Source organism: Manacus candei, unplaced genomic scaffold (genome assembly GCF_025592945.1).
Source record: "Manacus candei isolate 608988 ecotype Guabito, Panama unplaced genomic scaffold, ASM2559294v1 h1tg000028l, whole genome shotgun sequence".
NCBI lineage: Eukaryota > Metazoa > Chordata > Aves > Passeriformes > Pipridae > Manacus > Manacus candei.
The window spans coordinates 33232547-33249925 of record NW_026138076.1 but is presented as its reverse complement, the minus strand read 5'-3'; the positions used below and the strand labels follow the sequence as shown (position 1 = coordinate 33249925).

The following is a 17379-nucleotide window of genomic DNA, read 5'->3' as shown; positions in this document are numbered from 1 at the left end:
TTGGAAACTGTCTGGACAGCCCAGTGCACTGCTAGGTAAAGATGAATTAGCGTCAATCCTTGCTGTGCAAACTTGGTATCACTTCATGGCAGAACCTTGTGTCCTTTATATGTATTGAGATACGTGTGTTCCGTTTGCCAAAACATGTATATCATTACACAGTTGCAAATGCACAATGTTTCTGTCTCCACTTTCCTCCTAGTAGAATGTTGAATATTATATCAGTAGCAAAGTGTGAAGGTAGGAGATGATGTCACTAAAACAAATATCCTTCTTTATTTTTCTTTGTAGATTAATGCAGCAAATAATTTCACCCGTTGCAGAGAGGAAGCAGAAGACAGTAACACTTATGAGCTTATGTTAGGCTTGGAAACTCAACCAACCATGAGTAAGTCATGTTGTTAGACAGTTTTACTGGGTTTTGTATGTGCTGTATTAAGCATTTGAAGTTATGGACAGAAAGGGCAAATTTATTCTAACACTTTCAACTTCCACGTGTTACTGCAAAACTTCCAGGGAAGGCAGATGTCCTAGGAGAAGGGGAAGGCAGTTGAGGGATTCAGCTATGATAACAAAGTTATCGCTCAGTAAGAGAGAACTCAGTGCAACCACAACTCCTTGTACATTCTGGAAATTTATCATCTCTACTCTGAACCTTGAAATCAGCTGAATTCTCCAAGTTCTCAGAGAACAGCCTTCAGATAAGGGGAGGCACTGCCTACAGGTGCAGTGAAGTCCTGTATGGAGGCACAGACAGTTGACGTTTTGCAGCTTGATGTTCATACTTCTAAGCATAGATTGTTGACAAGCTTATTGATGATCTGTGGTCATATACATTCCCCTTGAAAACTGCAGACAAAGTTGCTTATTTGCATTTACTGATAGCATATATTTTGCATATATCTTAAGAGTATCCTGCATCTATAATGCTACATTTTATTCTCTTTCTATCTTGTTGACAATTTTATCTTTTTAACTGTCTCATACATATGAAAAGGAAGTTTCTTATTTGCTAAATTTAGGCTGGTTGCTTTAGCACATATAGGTGGATGATGGACACTGGAGAAAAACGGGTTAGCTCTGGTAGGTTTTCCAGTGTCTCTGTCACACTGTATATGTGGACACATGGAAGAAGAAAACAAATTGTAACAGCTGGCCACGTTAGCCAGCTAAATGCCCTAACCTCACATTTGAATCAATGATGAAAGGCAGGCATCACCAAAGGATAACGCAGAGTGGAAACCTACCTCAAGGGTTCAGTACAGTCTGATGATGGACTTGTGTAGTCACTCTGTTATGTTACTGATCTTGACTACTAAAATTTTGATGCTGTACATAGCAGTTTAAAATGTACACTTTCACATCCCTCCACTGTATTCTTGTTCTGTGGTCCATGGGCCACTAAAGAAAGAATCACAGAACTGTGAAATCAATTAGGTTGTAAAAGACCTCTGAGATCATCGAGTCCAACCTATGATCCAACACCATCCTGTCAACTAGACCATGACACTGAGTACCAGATCCGATCTTTTCTTAAACACTTCCAGGGATGGTGACTACACCACCTCCCTGGGGAGCCCATTCTAGTACCCAGTCACTCTGTGTAGAACTTCTTCTTAATGTCCAACCTAAACCTGCCCTGGTGCATCTTGAGACTGTGTCCTCCTGGCCTATTGCTGGTTGCCTGCAAGAAGAGGCTAGGTAGTTGTAGGGAGTGATGAAGTCTCTCCTGAGCCTCCTTTTCTCTAGGCTAAACAGCCCCAGCTCTCTCAGCCTCTCCTCATAGGACTTGTGCTCGAGTCCCTTCACCAGCCTTGTTGCTCTTCTTTGGACATGCTCTAGGACCACAACATCCTTCCTGAACTGAGGGGCCAAGAACTGGACACAATACTTGAGATGCAACCCCACCAGTGATGAGTACAGGGGCAGAATTACTTCCCATGTCCTGCTGGCCACACTATTCCTGATACAGGCCAGGATGCCACTGGCCTTCTAGGCCACCTGGGCAGAGGAGCTCTGTTTCTACAGGTGTACAGTCATGTCTCTCATGGGCAATGTTTATTTCATTTTAAGGAGAAAGCACCCAAAACCCCATTGTGTAAAAACAAGTACCGCAGATATGTGAGCTGTGGCTTTATTTTGTTAAGTGTTGCACTGTGCTGCATTGAAAATCAAGTAATACAAATTATGCAGGCAAGGAGAGTGTATGTGATTTCATTCTGACAGCAGCTCTAGAAGAGTTTAACATTGCACGCACGAAGATGGCATGTATCAGAGTAGCAAGGTACAATGAAAACTTCCACTGTTCATTTGGTAAATATTTAAAAAGCTGTTCACTGGCAGTATGTATTTGACAGCTTTTCTACTGTATCAGTTCATAAAAGTTTTATTAGCCATTGTGTTGCTTCTGTGGGAATCCTTGAAACAGGAAATGTTTCCAGATGGCAAATTTTAAATGAAATAATGCATTCTTTAGTATTAAAAACCAAGCAGAACCCGGGAGATCAATATGGAATTGGATCGACATGCCAACACAAAGCTGAAGTGGATGAGGAAAAGAAAGATGATGTAAGAGACAGCAGAGAGGAGACAGAACATGAAGATCAAGAAGAGGAGGAATCATATAGCTTTCAAAACAGTCCTGACGATTTGTATGCCAACATACAGGATGATCTCAAAGAGAACAGAAGAGATTGCTTTCTCTGTAAGAGGCCACCCCCTCCTCCCCCTCGAAATCTGCCTGGCATCCTAAGACAGGACAATCTGCACAAATCACAAGGTACAGTCTTGGGAGGAAAATAAACCCAGATACAAACATGTGCAAGTGCAGACTATGTGCTGCTGCAGAGATTACATATGATCACTTGTAACAGAGTAGCTAGGCAGTATGGCCCTAATGCTGCAAAGCAAGCATATGCATATGCACTTTGCTGCATCAAGATGTTCCTGACCAGATCTGTCAGGTAATATATGAAATATATGAAATATATGAAATACAGGGAGTACAGAGAGGCATTTGCAGGTATTTGGGAGGTGTTTGGGTAGTCTTAGCACACATAATAAGAGGTCATAAATTTTACCTACACTGTAAGGGAATTTTTTTTTTTTTTGACCTTGGCCTACAGCACATCTTAGTAAAGCCCTCAAAACCATGTGGGACATTGAAGATGTAGGAAAGACAAAATCCAACATTTTCTAAGATAATTTCAGTTCTTAAGTCATTGTTGCAACAGGTAAGAAACAAAATTTTTTCCAGAATGCCAAGGGCCACAGGTACCACTTACTTGGCTTCACCAACATGTTTGTGAGAGCAACTGTGGCACTCTGTATTTCTTTAAATAAGTCCATTTATTTTGTGGCTAATAGCTAAGAATCTATGTTTGATAATCTGATGTGAAATCAGGAGGAGTCCCTGAAGTTGTAATTATTCCTTTGGGACATTCTCTCTCCTGAGTTACATGATCAGAAGCCTCTGAAAATCAGAGCACTTTAGTTTAGAAGTGAAATTAGGTCTCTGAGTTACTTTAGGAAACTTAAAGCTTTAAGATAAGTCCTAATCTCCTTTCTTTACCCTTTACATGCAACACAATTTCTTCCTTTTTCAGAGAGGAATTTTGTGATGGACAGGAACAAAAGAGAACATGATGATGGACTCAAAACAGTGAGCTACAGAGAAGACCAAGATACATGTGAGGAAGACAGCGAGGAGGAACACCCATACACTGCTGTGAAACTGGAGGAATCTGTGTATGATTTCATAGTGGGTGAGGAGGAGGAGAAGAGGAAACATTGCAGGTCCTTTATCGCGAACAGGCCGCCAGCCCCTGCCCCTCGTCCCACATGTTCACTGGTCAGAGAGGAGAACACGCCCTATATAGTACAAGGTGAGCACTGCTGCTTTGTCAGTATCTTCTAGTAGAATGTAGACGTCTCTTCTGTTTGATGAATAACATTTTCTAAAAGACTAAGATCCCTGTTCAGTTACCTTCAAACCAACACATTGTTTCAGTCAAACTATTCTCACCCTTCAAATGAGCTGAGAACATCTCTGAGTGATGTTAATTTTCAGTTTGCATGTCAGATAGTATCACAGTTTTTATTTAGCTCTTAAAAAATTATGAGAATATGAGGGAAATTAAGAATCACTGAGCTAGCTGTGAGTGTATCTGTTCTAGCAGTTGCCTTTCAGTTTCTTTACCGAAATGATTTTACTTAATTCTGAGAGAGAAATTTCAGTCTTTTTTTTTTTCTGATAAGAAAAGTAGGGAGAAATGCCTGTGTGAGAATTCCTCTTCCAAATATCCTTTCTCCAATACAAAATACTAGAATTGGCCACCGTTTCTAGGTAGGATCATTTATATTTCTAGCAGGAAGGATTATGTCCTTTTACCATTACTATGAAAACTGGGGAACGTTTTTGAGCTTATTCATGGAAATGTAAGGCTGGAAGGGATTTCAGGTATCTTTGCATTCCAGTTCAAACTGAAGCCAAATTTCAAAGCAACAAAAGGAATACAGTGAACTTACTGCAGAGACCTGTTTCAGTCCCAAAATCCATGCTGTCTGCATTTCCAGCCTCCTCTGCAAAAACCTGCCAAGGTATAAGAATATACATAAGAATAAATGGTAGAAAAATAGGCTGACAAAGGACACCATTAGATTGCTTACTGCATGCAGTGCATGTTTTGCACTAAATCAGAATTAATACTATGCAAAACATTCCACCAAATACAGAGGAGCACCTCCTTTTTTATACCTGTCTCAGTCAGCGATTTCTTTTATTCTTCTTAGCTAGCTCTCTTCCTCTGGGCTGTATAACTCCAGGTTAGGGACAGAATGCATGGACTAATGTAGTCATCATTTAGTTGCTCTTTCTTCAGCATATTCAGGAGGCATAAGTATGAATTATTACAGTAGTTACAGTGTAACCCAAGAATGGATGGGTATAGGGGGCCTGTTACAGCTATAAAAGTCATGAAATGGCTGCTTTTACTGAGGTTGCTAGAGCAGCGTCTCAAATTTTGGTCCACCATCATTATAGATAGGCCAGTGATTTGAAAACCCTTAATGTGAAGGTGCTTTATTTGGGGGATTGCTTTTACTGTCTATTATTGCACTGGAGTATTTCTGCTTTGTCTCCTCTAACTGTTTGCTAAGGAAGAGATTATGAGAGGAACTGCTTTGATGGGACTGTGGTTTACCATATATATATTTATATATACACACACCCACAAGGTTTTTACCTTTGTTTTTATAAGCAAGTAGTAGTAGACAAATTAGTTTCCTGTAGTTCTGTGAAATCAGCCCCTGTCTCAAGTTCCTTTACTTTCATAGAACATGAGAAAAGTAGAAGCTCTTCAAGAAAGCTTCAGCTGACCACTCAGGCCTCTATTTTGCCTACCTGTATTTCTGGAGTATTTTGCTCTCCTGTTTGTGCAGGGATTCCTGAGATAGCAAGTGAAATTTCAGACAGAAGGAATATACCTTCTGGTAAAAGATTTTTCTTGCTACTTGGATTGGCAATTTTTGTTCTTCTCCACAGTGGTTAAAAAATTCTTTATCCAGTCCAGCAACATCCCAGTTTCCAGTTTATTATATTAGAACTGCTTATGTTCAGGAAAAAAAAAGATTGCTTCATCTGTAAGAACCAGAAAATTTCGTTCTAGTCCATCATTAAAATCTGCATGTGTTTGTGGCCATTCCTTTGTAATTTAATCTAATCAGTGTAAAATACTCTAGCTAGTTAGTGCATATACACATTTTTCATCCCTCAAATAAATTGATGATACTTTTGGGTTTTATTTCATATATTGTATTAAAAAGTGTATTACAGAAGAGGCAAAGTCAAATAATCAAAAGTTAGAATTGAGGTAGTTTTGCTCTTCTTTCACCCTGCCACAAACATTGCAGTACAGTAATAAATATGCTCCTATTTATCACAGATATTTTGTTTCATCTAGTGTTTAAAGTGGTTAAGCATAAAAAACTTCAGTGTTTTTTATTCCCATTTTGTTTAAAATATAATTCATTCCTGCCTTAGGTCCCACATTTCAGACCCTCCTGTTTTAAACCCTTTGATTTGTTCTCTATCCATTGAGGTTTTTGGATGCCCAGTATGAAGTAACTAAGATTCTTGAGATTTAACAGCATTAGCTCATACTTTATTCATTCAAAGCCATTGATTTCAGTGGCCACTCAGAACTTCAGACTAAATCATTAGTGTGTCTAGTCAGTACCCTGACATCAGGGACTGACAAGCCTGATTGCTGGCTTAAATGACATATCTGACATTATGCTAGGGCTTTGTTGGAAACAGAAGTCCTGCTCTGCAGAGCAAATTTTAGTTCCTTAACTGAGGCATCCTCCCTTCCTCTGCATTTTCTCTTCATTTACTAAACACCTTTCAACTTATAAAACAAATAATTTAATATTCCTGTAAGACACGTATTGTCTTCACTGTACAGTTCTGGTTGATCTCCAGAACCATTTCCTTCTGGTGTTTAGTAAGACACAGGTCCTGTGGAAAAATGGGATTAGAGAATGGAGCATGATGCACAGAGGAGGGCTGCGTTAAGGCCACGCAGTCACTCACAACTGGATCCCCGTGTACTTTGGGAGTTAATGGAAAGAACAAGCTTCATGCCCAAAGGATTACAAGGACTGTTGTGATAGTGTCATACAGACATGCAAGAGGAGGATTTCTCTCTATGTACCCATAGATGGGCTCGTTTATTGGAAAAAGAAAAAAGGCATTGCATAGCAGAAATGCCTTTTGGCTTTTGGATTGCATGCTGGTGACTACTTTTTAATTTATTTCTTTATATCTATCTGGACAAATCAAATAGCTGAATTCCCATGAAGACTTTCACCACAAATTGAACAAAGGCCATGAAGTTACAAAAGAGTATCTTTTCCTTTAAGCAGAAGAAGTGGTGTTTCCATGAAAATAGCAACAAAGAAGAAAGAGAACAAATAGCTTTCTTTGAAATAAGCAGCTTCCAAATACATGGAATCTCAAGTTTACACTGGGCAGAAAGTCTGCTCCCTGTAGATTACCCCACTTAAACACTCAATGATGCAAGTTGTCATAACTGAACTACCACAATTTACAGTTTGAGCATCTGACTTGAATTTGCTGACAAATAAATTCTAGGAAACATGGGGGAGTTGAAAGATTTAAAATGTAAGTGTTCTAATCGCTTTTACTGAGTTTCATTTATTCCATTTTCAAATTTTAATGAACATTCCAGCTACTGTGCTGAACACTGGTAAACGTATACTGCATTTTTAACAATCAGAGAGTGCATTTGTTCTTTAATTTAGACCACTGCAAGAATTCTGTCTTCTGCATGAAAGGCTCGTCAACCAATGGAGCTACAAATTAGTGCCAAATAGCTTGTTGTCCAGATGGTGTGCACTCTTAGTGTGCTCCCTTACCATTCCTCAGGTGCTTATTATTCCTCTGTAGATATTTCAGTGGTTCTTTTTAGTTGTGTGCTGGCAAAACAACTGTTAAATAAATGTATGAAGACGTTGTGTTTTCAGTTTAGACTGCAATTTTAATGTTCCCTATTGATACCAGATTTGATTGAGCTGGATACCAAAGTTACTGGTGTATTTGTAGGGCAGGTGCATGAGTTTCTCTAATGCCCCCTTGCCATTTCTGAAGTCTGACCTACTAGGACTGCCTCAAGGTCAAGGATTACATTACTGTCCTGGTTTAATCATTTACCTCTTATCACAGACTCCTAGTATGAAAGGGTTCTCTGCAGCAAGGACACCTGTCCTACACCAGCATAAATAAAACTTCATATGCTATAGGCTTTGCTCCTTTACAAACCTCTCACAACTCCCTGAAGGAACGTGTTACCCCTCTGTGCACTGAAAACATTTTATTATTTAAACATAGCTTTCTGTGGGACCTCATACTAGGGTTAAAAGTTAGAAGTGGAAAAGTATGTTTTCCAGTTACTGTTCCAAAAGAGAATAGCATTCTCAGTGCTCATCAAAATCACAGGGTATGCAGGAAAAGTAGCAACCAGTGGATATTTTTAGGGAGGGAGAATATCTGACATACAGAATAGACAGCATAAACCCAACTGAAATGAATAAACAAAGTCCAGAACAGAACTGTTCATGTCTTGGAAACTTACCAGGCTGATTACTGGGAACTGTAGTGATCGCATCCTGAGTCAGTAATTCTTATTATGCCAATTGTTTAAATGCTCTAAAGCAGGGGTTTCCAAAGTGAAGCCTAAGAGCCTATGCAAAACTGCAAAACATTTATGTCCCACAGAGGGATTTTGTAGTGCTTTCCTACAGTGAGTGTAAAGTACTGCACTGCAGATGAATTTCATTATGTATTCCCAACTTAAGGATGTTTTTCCATGAATGACATGATACTAGGAAGCACTGTTTAGCTGGTTTTGAGTAGTTAGAGTGTTTTTACAGAACTGGTTGGAGAGTGGTATAGCAGCTTCATCCACTATACTTATTCAGTCAGATGTTTTGCTATCTTAACTTTGGTAGATTGAAGCACGTACTGAATAAGGCGCACAGAGAGAAAAAATATTTATAGGATGCTGCCTGGTTGCAAACCAAACTCTTCCAGATAGCATACTTGTGGTAAAAACAAATAAAGAGTCTTCCTTTTTTTGTTTTTCTGTGCTCAAGAAAAATGGGACTGAAGAAATATATTCAGGTTTTATGTGCTGGAGCAAATACTCTTGAGTGTATCGCTAACGTCCTTCCAATTTCCATGATCCACTAAGTTAAACTTCCAATAGGAGCAAAGGTGTGAGTTCTTTTCATTGTGTATGGTACAGCAAGTACTTTGACAACACTTTTTGAACAGCATCTTGAACTAATCACCAGTACCTATTCTTCTCACTCATTCTTTACCCCTTCTGTAAAAAAGGGTTCTGATATTATTTTTATTACCTTGCTTCAGTGTAGGGGAGTCATCTCTATGTAATGAGATCTCTAATGACCTCAGGACCTCTTGAGGTCCCTCTGTGACCAAACTTGCTGAGATTCTAACAGATTTGAGCTTTTATGCTCTGCAAAATTGGGGAGAGAATTGATGGCGAACATTTGTTTATTTTTGGACTAATAATTTCACATTGTCATTACACTGTAATTCTTTTTAAAACCATTCTACTATTGGTCTGAGAAAATGGGATTTTTCATTCTCAGTCAGCTAAGTAGCTGTGCAAAGTAGAGGCTGACAATAGCCTGTGTAAGTTGTGATGAGTGGATGTGATGCTGTCACTGAAAAACTCAGCAGCATGCACTGGGCCACTGCAAGTAACATGCAAGTAACAGTGACGTGGCAGTAGGATATTTCTGCAAGTGCATTTGATCTCACCTGGTCTTTATTCTGGTGAAATGACTGTTGTGTGTTATCAAAAACGTCTTGAGTGTCAGGCTGAACATTTAGACCAGATCAGAATTTCTGTACCAGCTGAGATGTGGTCACTCATTTTCTTGCACTTGTGCACTTAAAACAGACTTTTCCCCTTTGCCTTGTCATGGTGTTACGTGCATTCAGACACCTATGCTGCCACAACAGGACAGCTTCTGGGACTTGAGCCTTTGTTACCTTACACTGTACAGCCATCCCTTCTCCACAATAATTAGACCAGATTCGTGAGGCATACTGATGCACTTTTGTTCTGTGCTCAGCTGCTTTCTCTTGGAAAAATAAAAAAGTCTGTTTACAGGGCCACATTTCCTTAGTTGATTTCATGTTAGGAGTCACTAGAATTTTTTTGTTTAATCTGAAATTTGTGAAATATTTTGTGTAAGTTTTAGGAGTGGTTATTAGTCATCTCACAAAACTTACTGGTTAGCATTGGATTGATGACCTCTATCTAGTCCTCATGCTGAGTGCAGTTCACTGTGTTAGCAAACAAAACAGACAAAAGGAAAATGAAATCTAAAAAGATGGGAACAAATATCTGCAGAGTTCTCATCTCCTGAATAATAAGCATCATTCTACTATATTCCTTCCTTAGTATTCTCTGTGTATTTGTCATCCCTTGCTGTGCTACATCTAATTTACAATCTAATCCCTACCAGAAAAAAAGAACTTGCAAGTTTTATTTGCCTAGGTACTCTGCATACACAGTTTAGATGTTAAAATGTTTAAATACTGGGGAAAAAAATGGAATGGGCAAAGATAGGAGTCTCTACCTGCAACATATCCCAACTAGCAATTCACCCCTTCTTCTCCATTCTTCCATTAATCATTAATTAATTGCATGACAATTCTAAAATGAATGAAGCAAAAACCTACTAAGAACAAGGAGGAAGCTTACAAGTTCATTGTAATTTGCATCTGAGTTGATATGTGTTAATAAGTGGAACCCTAGTGTATTAATTAATTTGAATTATCACTTAGTCTTGTGTTCATATAAAGACTTTATTCCCCTGTATTTTGGTTTTGAATGTTTACTGAATAAAGTAGTCATGGTGATAGATAATTTTGTTTGGAACATCGACTCAATGAAGCTGATGAATAAATGCATCTTGAATTTCCTAAGCAAGCTGAATTCAAAAGAGTGATATTTATTGATTGATTTTTTTTTCCCACTGTGTCTTTTCTCCTTTGTGTTTGTGCTACTGGAAGGGTGGACTAAGTATATAAGTATTAGGTATGATTAGCTCACATGTTCTTCTAGAGGGTAGGTTCATCAGTCTAGCTTTGTTTGAATCACTAGTGCATAGTGGCAAACTGTTGTTTGATTTTTAGAGGTAATGTTGCCAATACAGCACATAGGCGATATCCCTCATAGTTTAGATGGGTAAAGTAAAATATAAATTAGAAACCATTTCTTGGTTGATCATTGCCTCCTAACTGATATGAGTTCTCCTCTCCCATGATCTAACTCCTTCCATGTTTTGATTAGCTGTGTTTCTAATTACATCACTAAGCAATTTTTGAAATGTCATAGTGCATCTGTGATTCCTTACTGTTACAGCTTTGTGTTAGAAACTCTATTAATTCTGAAAATCAGATTCCTGTTCTTTTTGTCAACTAAAAGCTGTTGTAAAAAATTTCTCTCTCTCTCTAGACCCCTTATACCCTGCACAGTTTCTTGCACTATAAAAAATTTCTCTCTCTCTCTCTAGACCTCTTATACCCTGCACAGTTTCTTGCACTATACAACACTGCTCTTAGTACAGAATTATACACAAGAGACTTAGATTTTAAGTGTTTCTAACCCTTCTGTTTGTGGTGATAACCATGAAAATATTAACCACATTTCAAAATCATAGCATTATTTACCTGCATGTGCAGACAGCCTGAAATAAGATCTGTAGGTAGTCTGATTGAGGTGAAAAAGGCAATTCAGAGTTCCTTGGATCCCACTCACTTTCCAAACCTTACATTAGGGATTTTCCCAGGGTTCTGCATATTTGCCACAAAATTTGTGTTTTGTCCCACTTTTTAAATGTTGCTTTCTGGTTTCAAGTCCTGCTAGAAAATACTGCAGTAGTTTCATGCTTTCTGAGTTTGCTTTGCTGGAGGAATGTTGAGGTTACATTACATTCCTAAAGAGCGATCTTACTGCCTAAGGCATAAAAATGTATTTAGGGCTTGCAAAAAACTTCATCTATATCCTGTAGCAGCTGAAGAGAGGAGAGGGAATAAATGGAATTACTTATTAGTTCTCTCAGCCTCCTTTAATTCTGAGAAACTGCAAAGGAAGAAGAGGTACGTTGTAGACAAAAATTATATAGCGTATATCAGGTCAGGACATTTAATTTGTGGGTTTTTACCTACAAGCGTCTATAGGTACTTTAGCCAGTCACAACATGATTAAAAATTCAAAAGGACTCTCTTTCTGATCATACAGATGTTATTGAAATGTCCACATTAAGTATAAAAGTATAAAAGAAGTACTATACCCTTTTAATCAAATTTTCTGTGCCTCTCTGCCATAGATGATATATATATAAAAATAAAAGATTGTGGAATTTTGACACTTTAAAAAATTGCTTTATTAATTCTGCTTTGCTGAAGGTATATTTACTTTATCTTCCATAAAGAAATAATGGAAGATGACCATTCCTGTGCAAGATGACCTGTTTCTTTTATTTAACTGCTGTATTCGAGTAGTTCATAAGAATATGGGAATGAAAGGGTGAATTGCCAGAGTCTTCCTTAAACCTATGGCAGTTGTACAGTGGAGTGTGCCTGTCTTTCCAGGCATTCCAGAAACAGGCGTTTGTTTTCACTGACCTCACCCACACTGAATGCTTGCTGCCAGCTAAAATCATTCCAACAAGATGCGGCACGTAAAGTGGTTTTAATAGTTCTACTTTTCACTGGAGAAGTAATTCCATTTCTGATTACTCCAACACTGCAAAACTCAGCAGAAATTTCAAAGTCTATCAATTAAAGTGCTTTCTAATCAGGCACACTGTTGAGTATGTCCCTTCTCCTTACTCAGTAAAATTCAGGCTGCCTGCATTATGTCTGGGTTCTCATTACTTTAATTTCATCTTTTAAAGTAGAATACTATTTCAAATATAGAAGAAAATACTGCAACCATATTTAGCAGGATACTTTGAGAATGACAGAAGAGTATTACAAAAGTTAAAATCTGTCAGTATTAGACTGAGCTAGGGACATAACATCATCAGCTTATGCTGCCTGTGTTTTCTCTCTGCATTTAGGCTGAGAACTTTTTTAATGAACATCAAGTCCCTAGCTGTTTTCATTCATCATCACCTTCATACAAGCCTACGCAGGAGTTAGCATAAAAACTTTGTTCTGCAGTGTAGAAAACACACCCTTATGGATTGCTTCTTCCTCACCTCTGCATGCAGCATGTGCTGAGTTTAGGTGTCACAGTGGTCTTGATCATCCATTTTACAAGTTGCCGTGAGAGAAGGAGATGCATTGTACAAGGCAACCCTGGGCAGGCAGACAAGGTGCAAACCAAACTCCACTGGGTTTCCCTGGTCCACAGGAGCAAGAAACCAGGACTCCAGGCTACCACGCCGAGCCTGTTCTGCTGCTTGAGCAGAGCTCCGTTGTACTGGGCCTCGGTCCCCAAGCATATATTTGCTCCATTGAACTGGCACATTTGCTGCATTGCAGTGATGACAGAGGATTACTTAATTGGAAGGAATTATTCTAGATTGTCATTTGTTTAGCTAAAATCAGAACTGAGACTTAAGAGGAAAAGCTTGTGTGGCAGTAGCTAAGTCAGAAATTCCCACTTTCTGGGTTTTACTGTGCTGCCAGCAAAAGTTTGACGGTAGCATTTTAGGGCATACCCAGGCTGGCTGTACTCTGGGCACTTAACAGGAATGGGGATGATGGGCTACACTAACAAGAGTGATTGTGCTTTGCTGTTCCTAGGACTTGAATAAAATAGACAAAACTATACACATACTCTTTCTTTAGCAGTGTCATTATTCTCACCTGGTACTATTTGGTTTATTTCTGCCTTAGCTTTCCCCAAAAATTAATAAGCAGGCTACAGTAAGTGTCTGTACCATATGAAGAACTCTGAGATCTAGCTATTTCTTCTGAACAAGTAACATGTTAAGGTGATAAGTCCATTTTATTTTCTTAAAAGTTTTTTGTCATGGTATCTATAATATCAGTAATCCTGCCATTCTGTGCAATAGAACAATTTTTCAAGTAATTAACATTAGACTGACAAGTGGGTTGAAAAGTACTGCTAGGCTAGAACAAAAAATTTATTCCAGCCTGCTTTTATGAGCCTACTTCCTTTGTTCAGAATGTGTGAAAAATTGCCATTTTTCAACTTCCTTGTATTCTTAATGTTGTTGCAGTGTTTCAGCAAAAGGCCACTCGAGTGACCAGTGACAAAAACAGGACGTATTGCGACGCTAAGAAGCACGGTACAGAATTTAATTTAGCTCTTTAACTGCCTTGATATTTTTCAGTAGAACTAGTAGAGATTTGCTGTGACTTATTTTGGCTAATTTAGCATCTGTTTTGCCACCTGTGATTCATGGCCTTGATGCTATTGCAGCATTAAGAGATCAGATTAAAGAAAGAAGAATAAAAGTTATAGTCTTGTAGGAAAGATTTGTAGAGTCAGAGTTACTTCACATTTTTCTGTTTCCTTTCATTATTGTGATTAAAACCAAGAAAAGGAAAGACAGGAGGGCTCAGCTGTGCACTAATGCCAGCCATGGAAAGATGGTAGTGTGGGGAGCAACATTTCTCTCCTGGGTACCCCAAGATCCATGTAAAATTAATTACCTGTGGCAATCCAGTTATTATTTGAGTTGCAGCACTTCAAAATGTTACTACTGTAAATTCCATTAATGGTACCCGAAAATAATTAACAATGTTGTGTACAAAATGAATGAACACTGAGTGAAGATATTTCCTCCTACTTCAGTTATCAAGTAGCAGGTCAGGATTAAATCATATAGAGCAGCATGTAATCACTAATTTATTACTGTACTGGGGAACTGCAGTGAAGTTGGAGAGGGAATGAGAAAAAAGGCACTGTGGATATTTTTTATGTCTTAACATAGCAACAATTTCCTTTAAAACGTCAGTACTCTAGCTGTGGTGGTAGTAGGAAATGTAGTGCTAGAAGGAAGTTCTTGTATGAACCAACACTAGTGGAGAATCCATGGACCAGGGCAATAGTAATGAACAAAATGTTTAAGATGCTACTCTGCTGCCAAAGAGTAATGGTAGAATCCTCATTGATTTGTTGCATTTTTCATTTCTCTTTTTCTCCATTTTTTTGTAGCACATAGAGGCCACACTGACACAGCAACTTACGGCATCATGAAACACAACCTCCCTGCTGAACAGGAAGAACTCATCCACTTGCAGGAACAGGTGAAAAAGGGGGCAATTTCTGTGGATGAAGCCCTGGACAGATTTGAACAGTGGCAGAAGGAAAAAGAGAGACTACAGTCCACTCAACAAGTATGAATCTGAAATTTGTTTCTTGACAAGAATCTTGATCAGAAGTTCTAGAAACAAAATCTTGTGTTTTGGCTCCTATATGTGAGGTCAGAAATAAGAATCATGGTTTATCTACCAGTCAGCTCCCAAGGAGCTTGTTGCTTATGGTTCTTAATTTACTAGATACACATTTTCACTGTTGTTTAATTACTTGAGAGACTTCCTGAATTTACTTTTCCTGACTTCAGGTGCTGTTGCCATTGGTTAAAATCCCAAGTTAAATATGTTGGTCTTCTAAGACCAGCAGTTTCTGTTTGAAACTGCTAGGTGATGCTTAGGTCTCTGCATCTTTCAAGAAACCACAAACCTTATGTAACCAAATGAGCTGAATGTGCTATTGAGCAGTGTCAACTAACAGAAACATAACTATATCAAGCATACATTTATTACAGTCAGTTAATATATACCAACTTACACCAGGCTTATGCATATCTGAAAATGTTGAATATACTTAGTGGAATTCAGAACTGTTAACAATCCTCTTCAACTCCTTTGTATTCGATGTATGGAATAAATTGAGGTGCACAAAAACAGGATTTACAAAAGCCCACACACTGAGTCACTGAAAAAACTGCATCAAAACTGCAGGCTATGGAGAGGAGGTTTGTTAATTACTTCTAAAAAGACACATGGAGGAAGAGGTTATGCCCTCATTTTATATGAAGTCATGCATTAAGAAAAAGATTTTTTTGTTATCATTTCAATCATTTAGTAGAAAGAGGAAAACCCAAAGCTAGTCTGCTGCTTTGCAGAGTGGGAGAGCTATCAGTTGTTGCCAACAAGGAGAGATTAAATGCTCTTTGTGTTTGCATCTACTGAAGAAATAGTCTGAGCTTAGTCATCACAGTGGAACACTTAATGGCAAAAGTACAAGGGCCTAGAAGAGTTTAGCAGCCTGGTTCCTGGGCTGGGCACCAGGAGTGTGGCACTAGCTGTTCGGCAGTAATGCAAGAGTGTGGTGGATGCCCCTTTCCAAATCCATCTGCAGCCAAACACACAGATGAATTGTGGATATTGTTCTATCAGTCAGGAGAATTTCTCATGGAGGAAGATGATATCTAATCTCTGCCATTATAGCAGCACTAAGCTATAAGTCTTTTTTTTTTCTTGGTAAACTATAAGATGGCTGTATTTCAAGAAGGATTTACTTGGCCTGTTTTTATTGCTTCAGAGAAAAAGCTACTTTATAGTGGTCGTTTATGCCCTGCACTGCACGTGTGACTTCTCTTTGGTTTTGTTCCTTTTCTTTGGTTTTGTTCCACAGAAAAGTCTTTTGTTGTTACCCCTCTATAAACATGGTGAATTTACTTCATGCTATCACTGCAGTTGTCTGGTCTTCACTTGGATTTTTGAAGAAAAATAGGTTTTCCAGAACAAAAAACCACCAGAACCCCAAGTCTCAGTAATCTAATGCCAGAATCAATGTAACTTATTGATGGTGGAAACATCCCACAAGACTTAAGTATAAATGCTAAAATTACCATCATAAACATTTTTCAGCCTTTTAAAATTATTTTCCTGGAGAGAGAAGCTTGGTGTTCAGAATGCTAAAGAATTCAGCTTTTTGTAGTCACTCATTATTTTTACCGTAAACTTCCATTACTGTTTTCTGCTGCTGGTTTTATGCTTGTTTTTTACTTAAAGGAAAAAGTGCATCACCCTAGAGATACCACTGTTGGAAACAGAGAAGAAAATTAAAATCTGAATGGTAAGTTGCATTTTTTTCTGCCTTTTAGAACTCTGAAGCCTTGAACTGTAAGTATACTGCAAAGGTCCAATCCAAAGCCTTTTGGATCAGGCATTGAATTTGTAATGAGCATTTTCTGTATCTGACCACATTTAAGTTATGGTTGCATAATCAGGCCTTCAGCAGAGTCAAGATTTCATCCCAGAGACAAACTCACTGAGAGTTAATGGGGCAGAAAATTTACCAAGTATCTGTAGCTCAGCTTTTCTGTAGCCCATTTCCTACTGCATCATCACAATTAGGGTTGATGGTTTCTTTAGAACAATTTGCTTGATGACTTCAATATTTTATTTGTAAATCAGCCATCAGTTGGCACTTGCAAATTCTTGATGAACTTTCCACTGCTACAGCATTTTTTATGAGTATTGTGAGTCATTAATTAAAAGTGCACCATTTGTCGTTCAAGATGCCTTTTTCTGTTTTGGGGGAAAAATGGATTTTTGGGGTTGTCCTGTGTAGGGCCAGCAGCTGGACTAGATGATCATTGTGGATGCCTTCCAACTCAGGATATTCTATGGTTTTTTGTGATTGAATGTCATCTGCAACAGTATAAATCATCTTCATTTCCTAGAAACTGTTTTCTCTTGTTGTGAAAAGATTGTATTAAGTGGTATTGATTTTAGGCCTATGATTTCTGTAAAATTCAGTACATATG

At 38.3% G+C, this 17379-nt stretch overlaps 1 protein-coding gene across 2 annotated transcripts in view; it reads left to right on the top strand.

The window, feature by feature from the left end:
* Positions 1-17379, top strand: part of BANK1 (B cell scaffold protein with ankyrin repeats 1) — a 136660-nt gene that overhangs the window by 113029 nt on the left and 6252 nt on the right. Inside the window, exons 8-13 of one of the 2 annotated variants that reach the window (XM_051790495.1) lie at positions 292-388; positions 2477-2779; positions 3606-3884; positions 13816-13884; positions 14757-14938; positions 16622-16685. In XM_051790495.1, coding sequence (XP_051646455.1) covers positions 292-388; positions 2477-2779; positions 3606-3884; positions 13816-13884; positions 14757-14938; positions 16622-16675 — 984 coding nt within the window. In that variant the 3' untranslated portion in view covers positions 16676-16685. The remainder of the gene's footprint in view (positions 1-291; positions 389-2476; positions 2780-3605; positions 3885-13815; positions 13885-14756; positions 14939-16621; positions 16686-17379) is intronic. The other variant, XM_051790496.1, reaches the window with a different exon arrangement.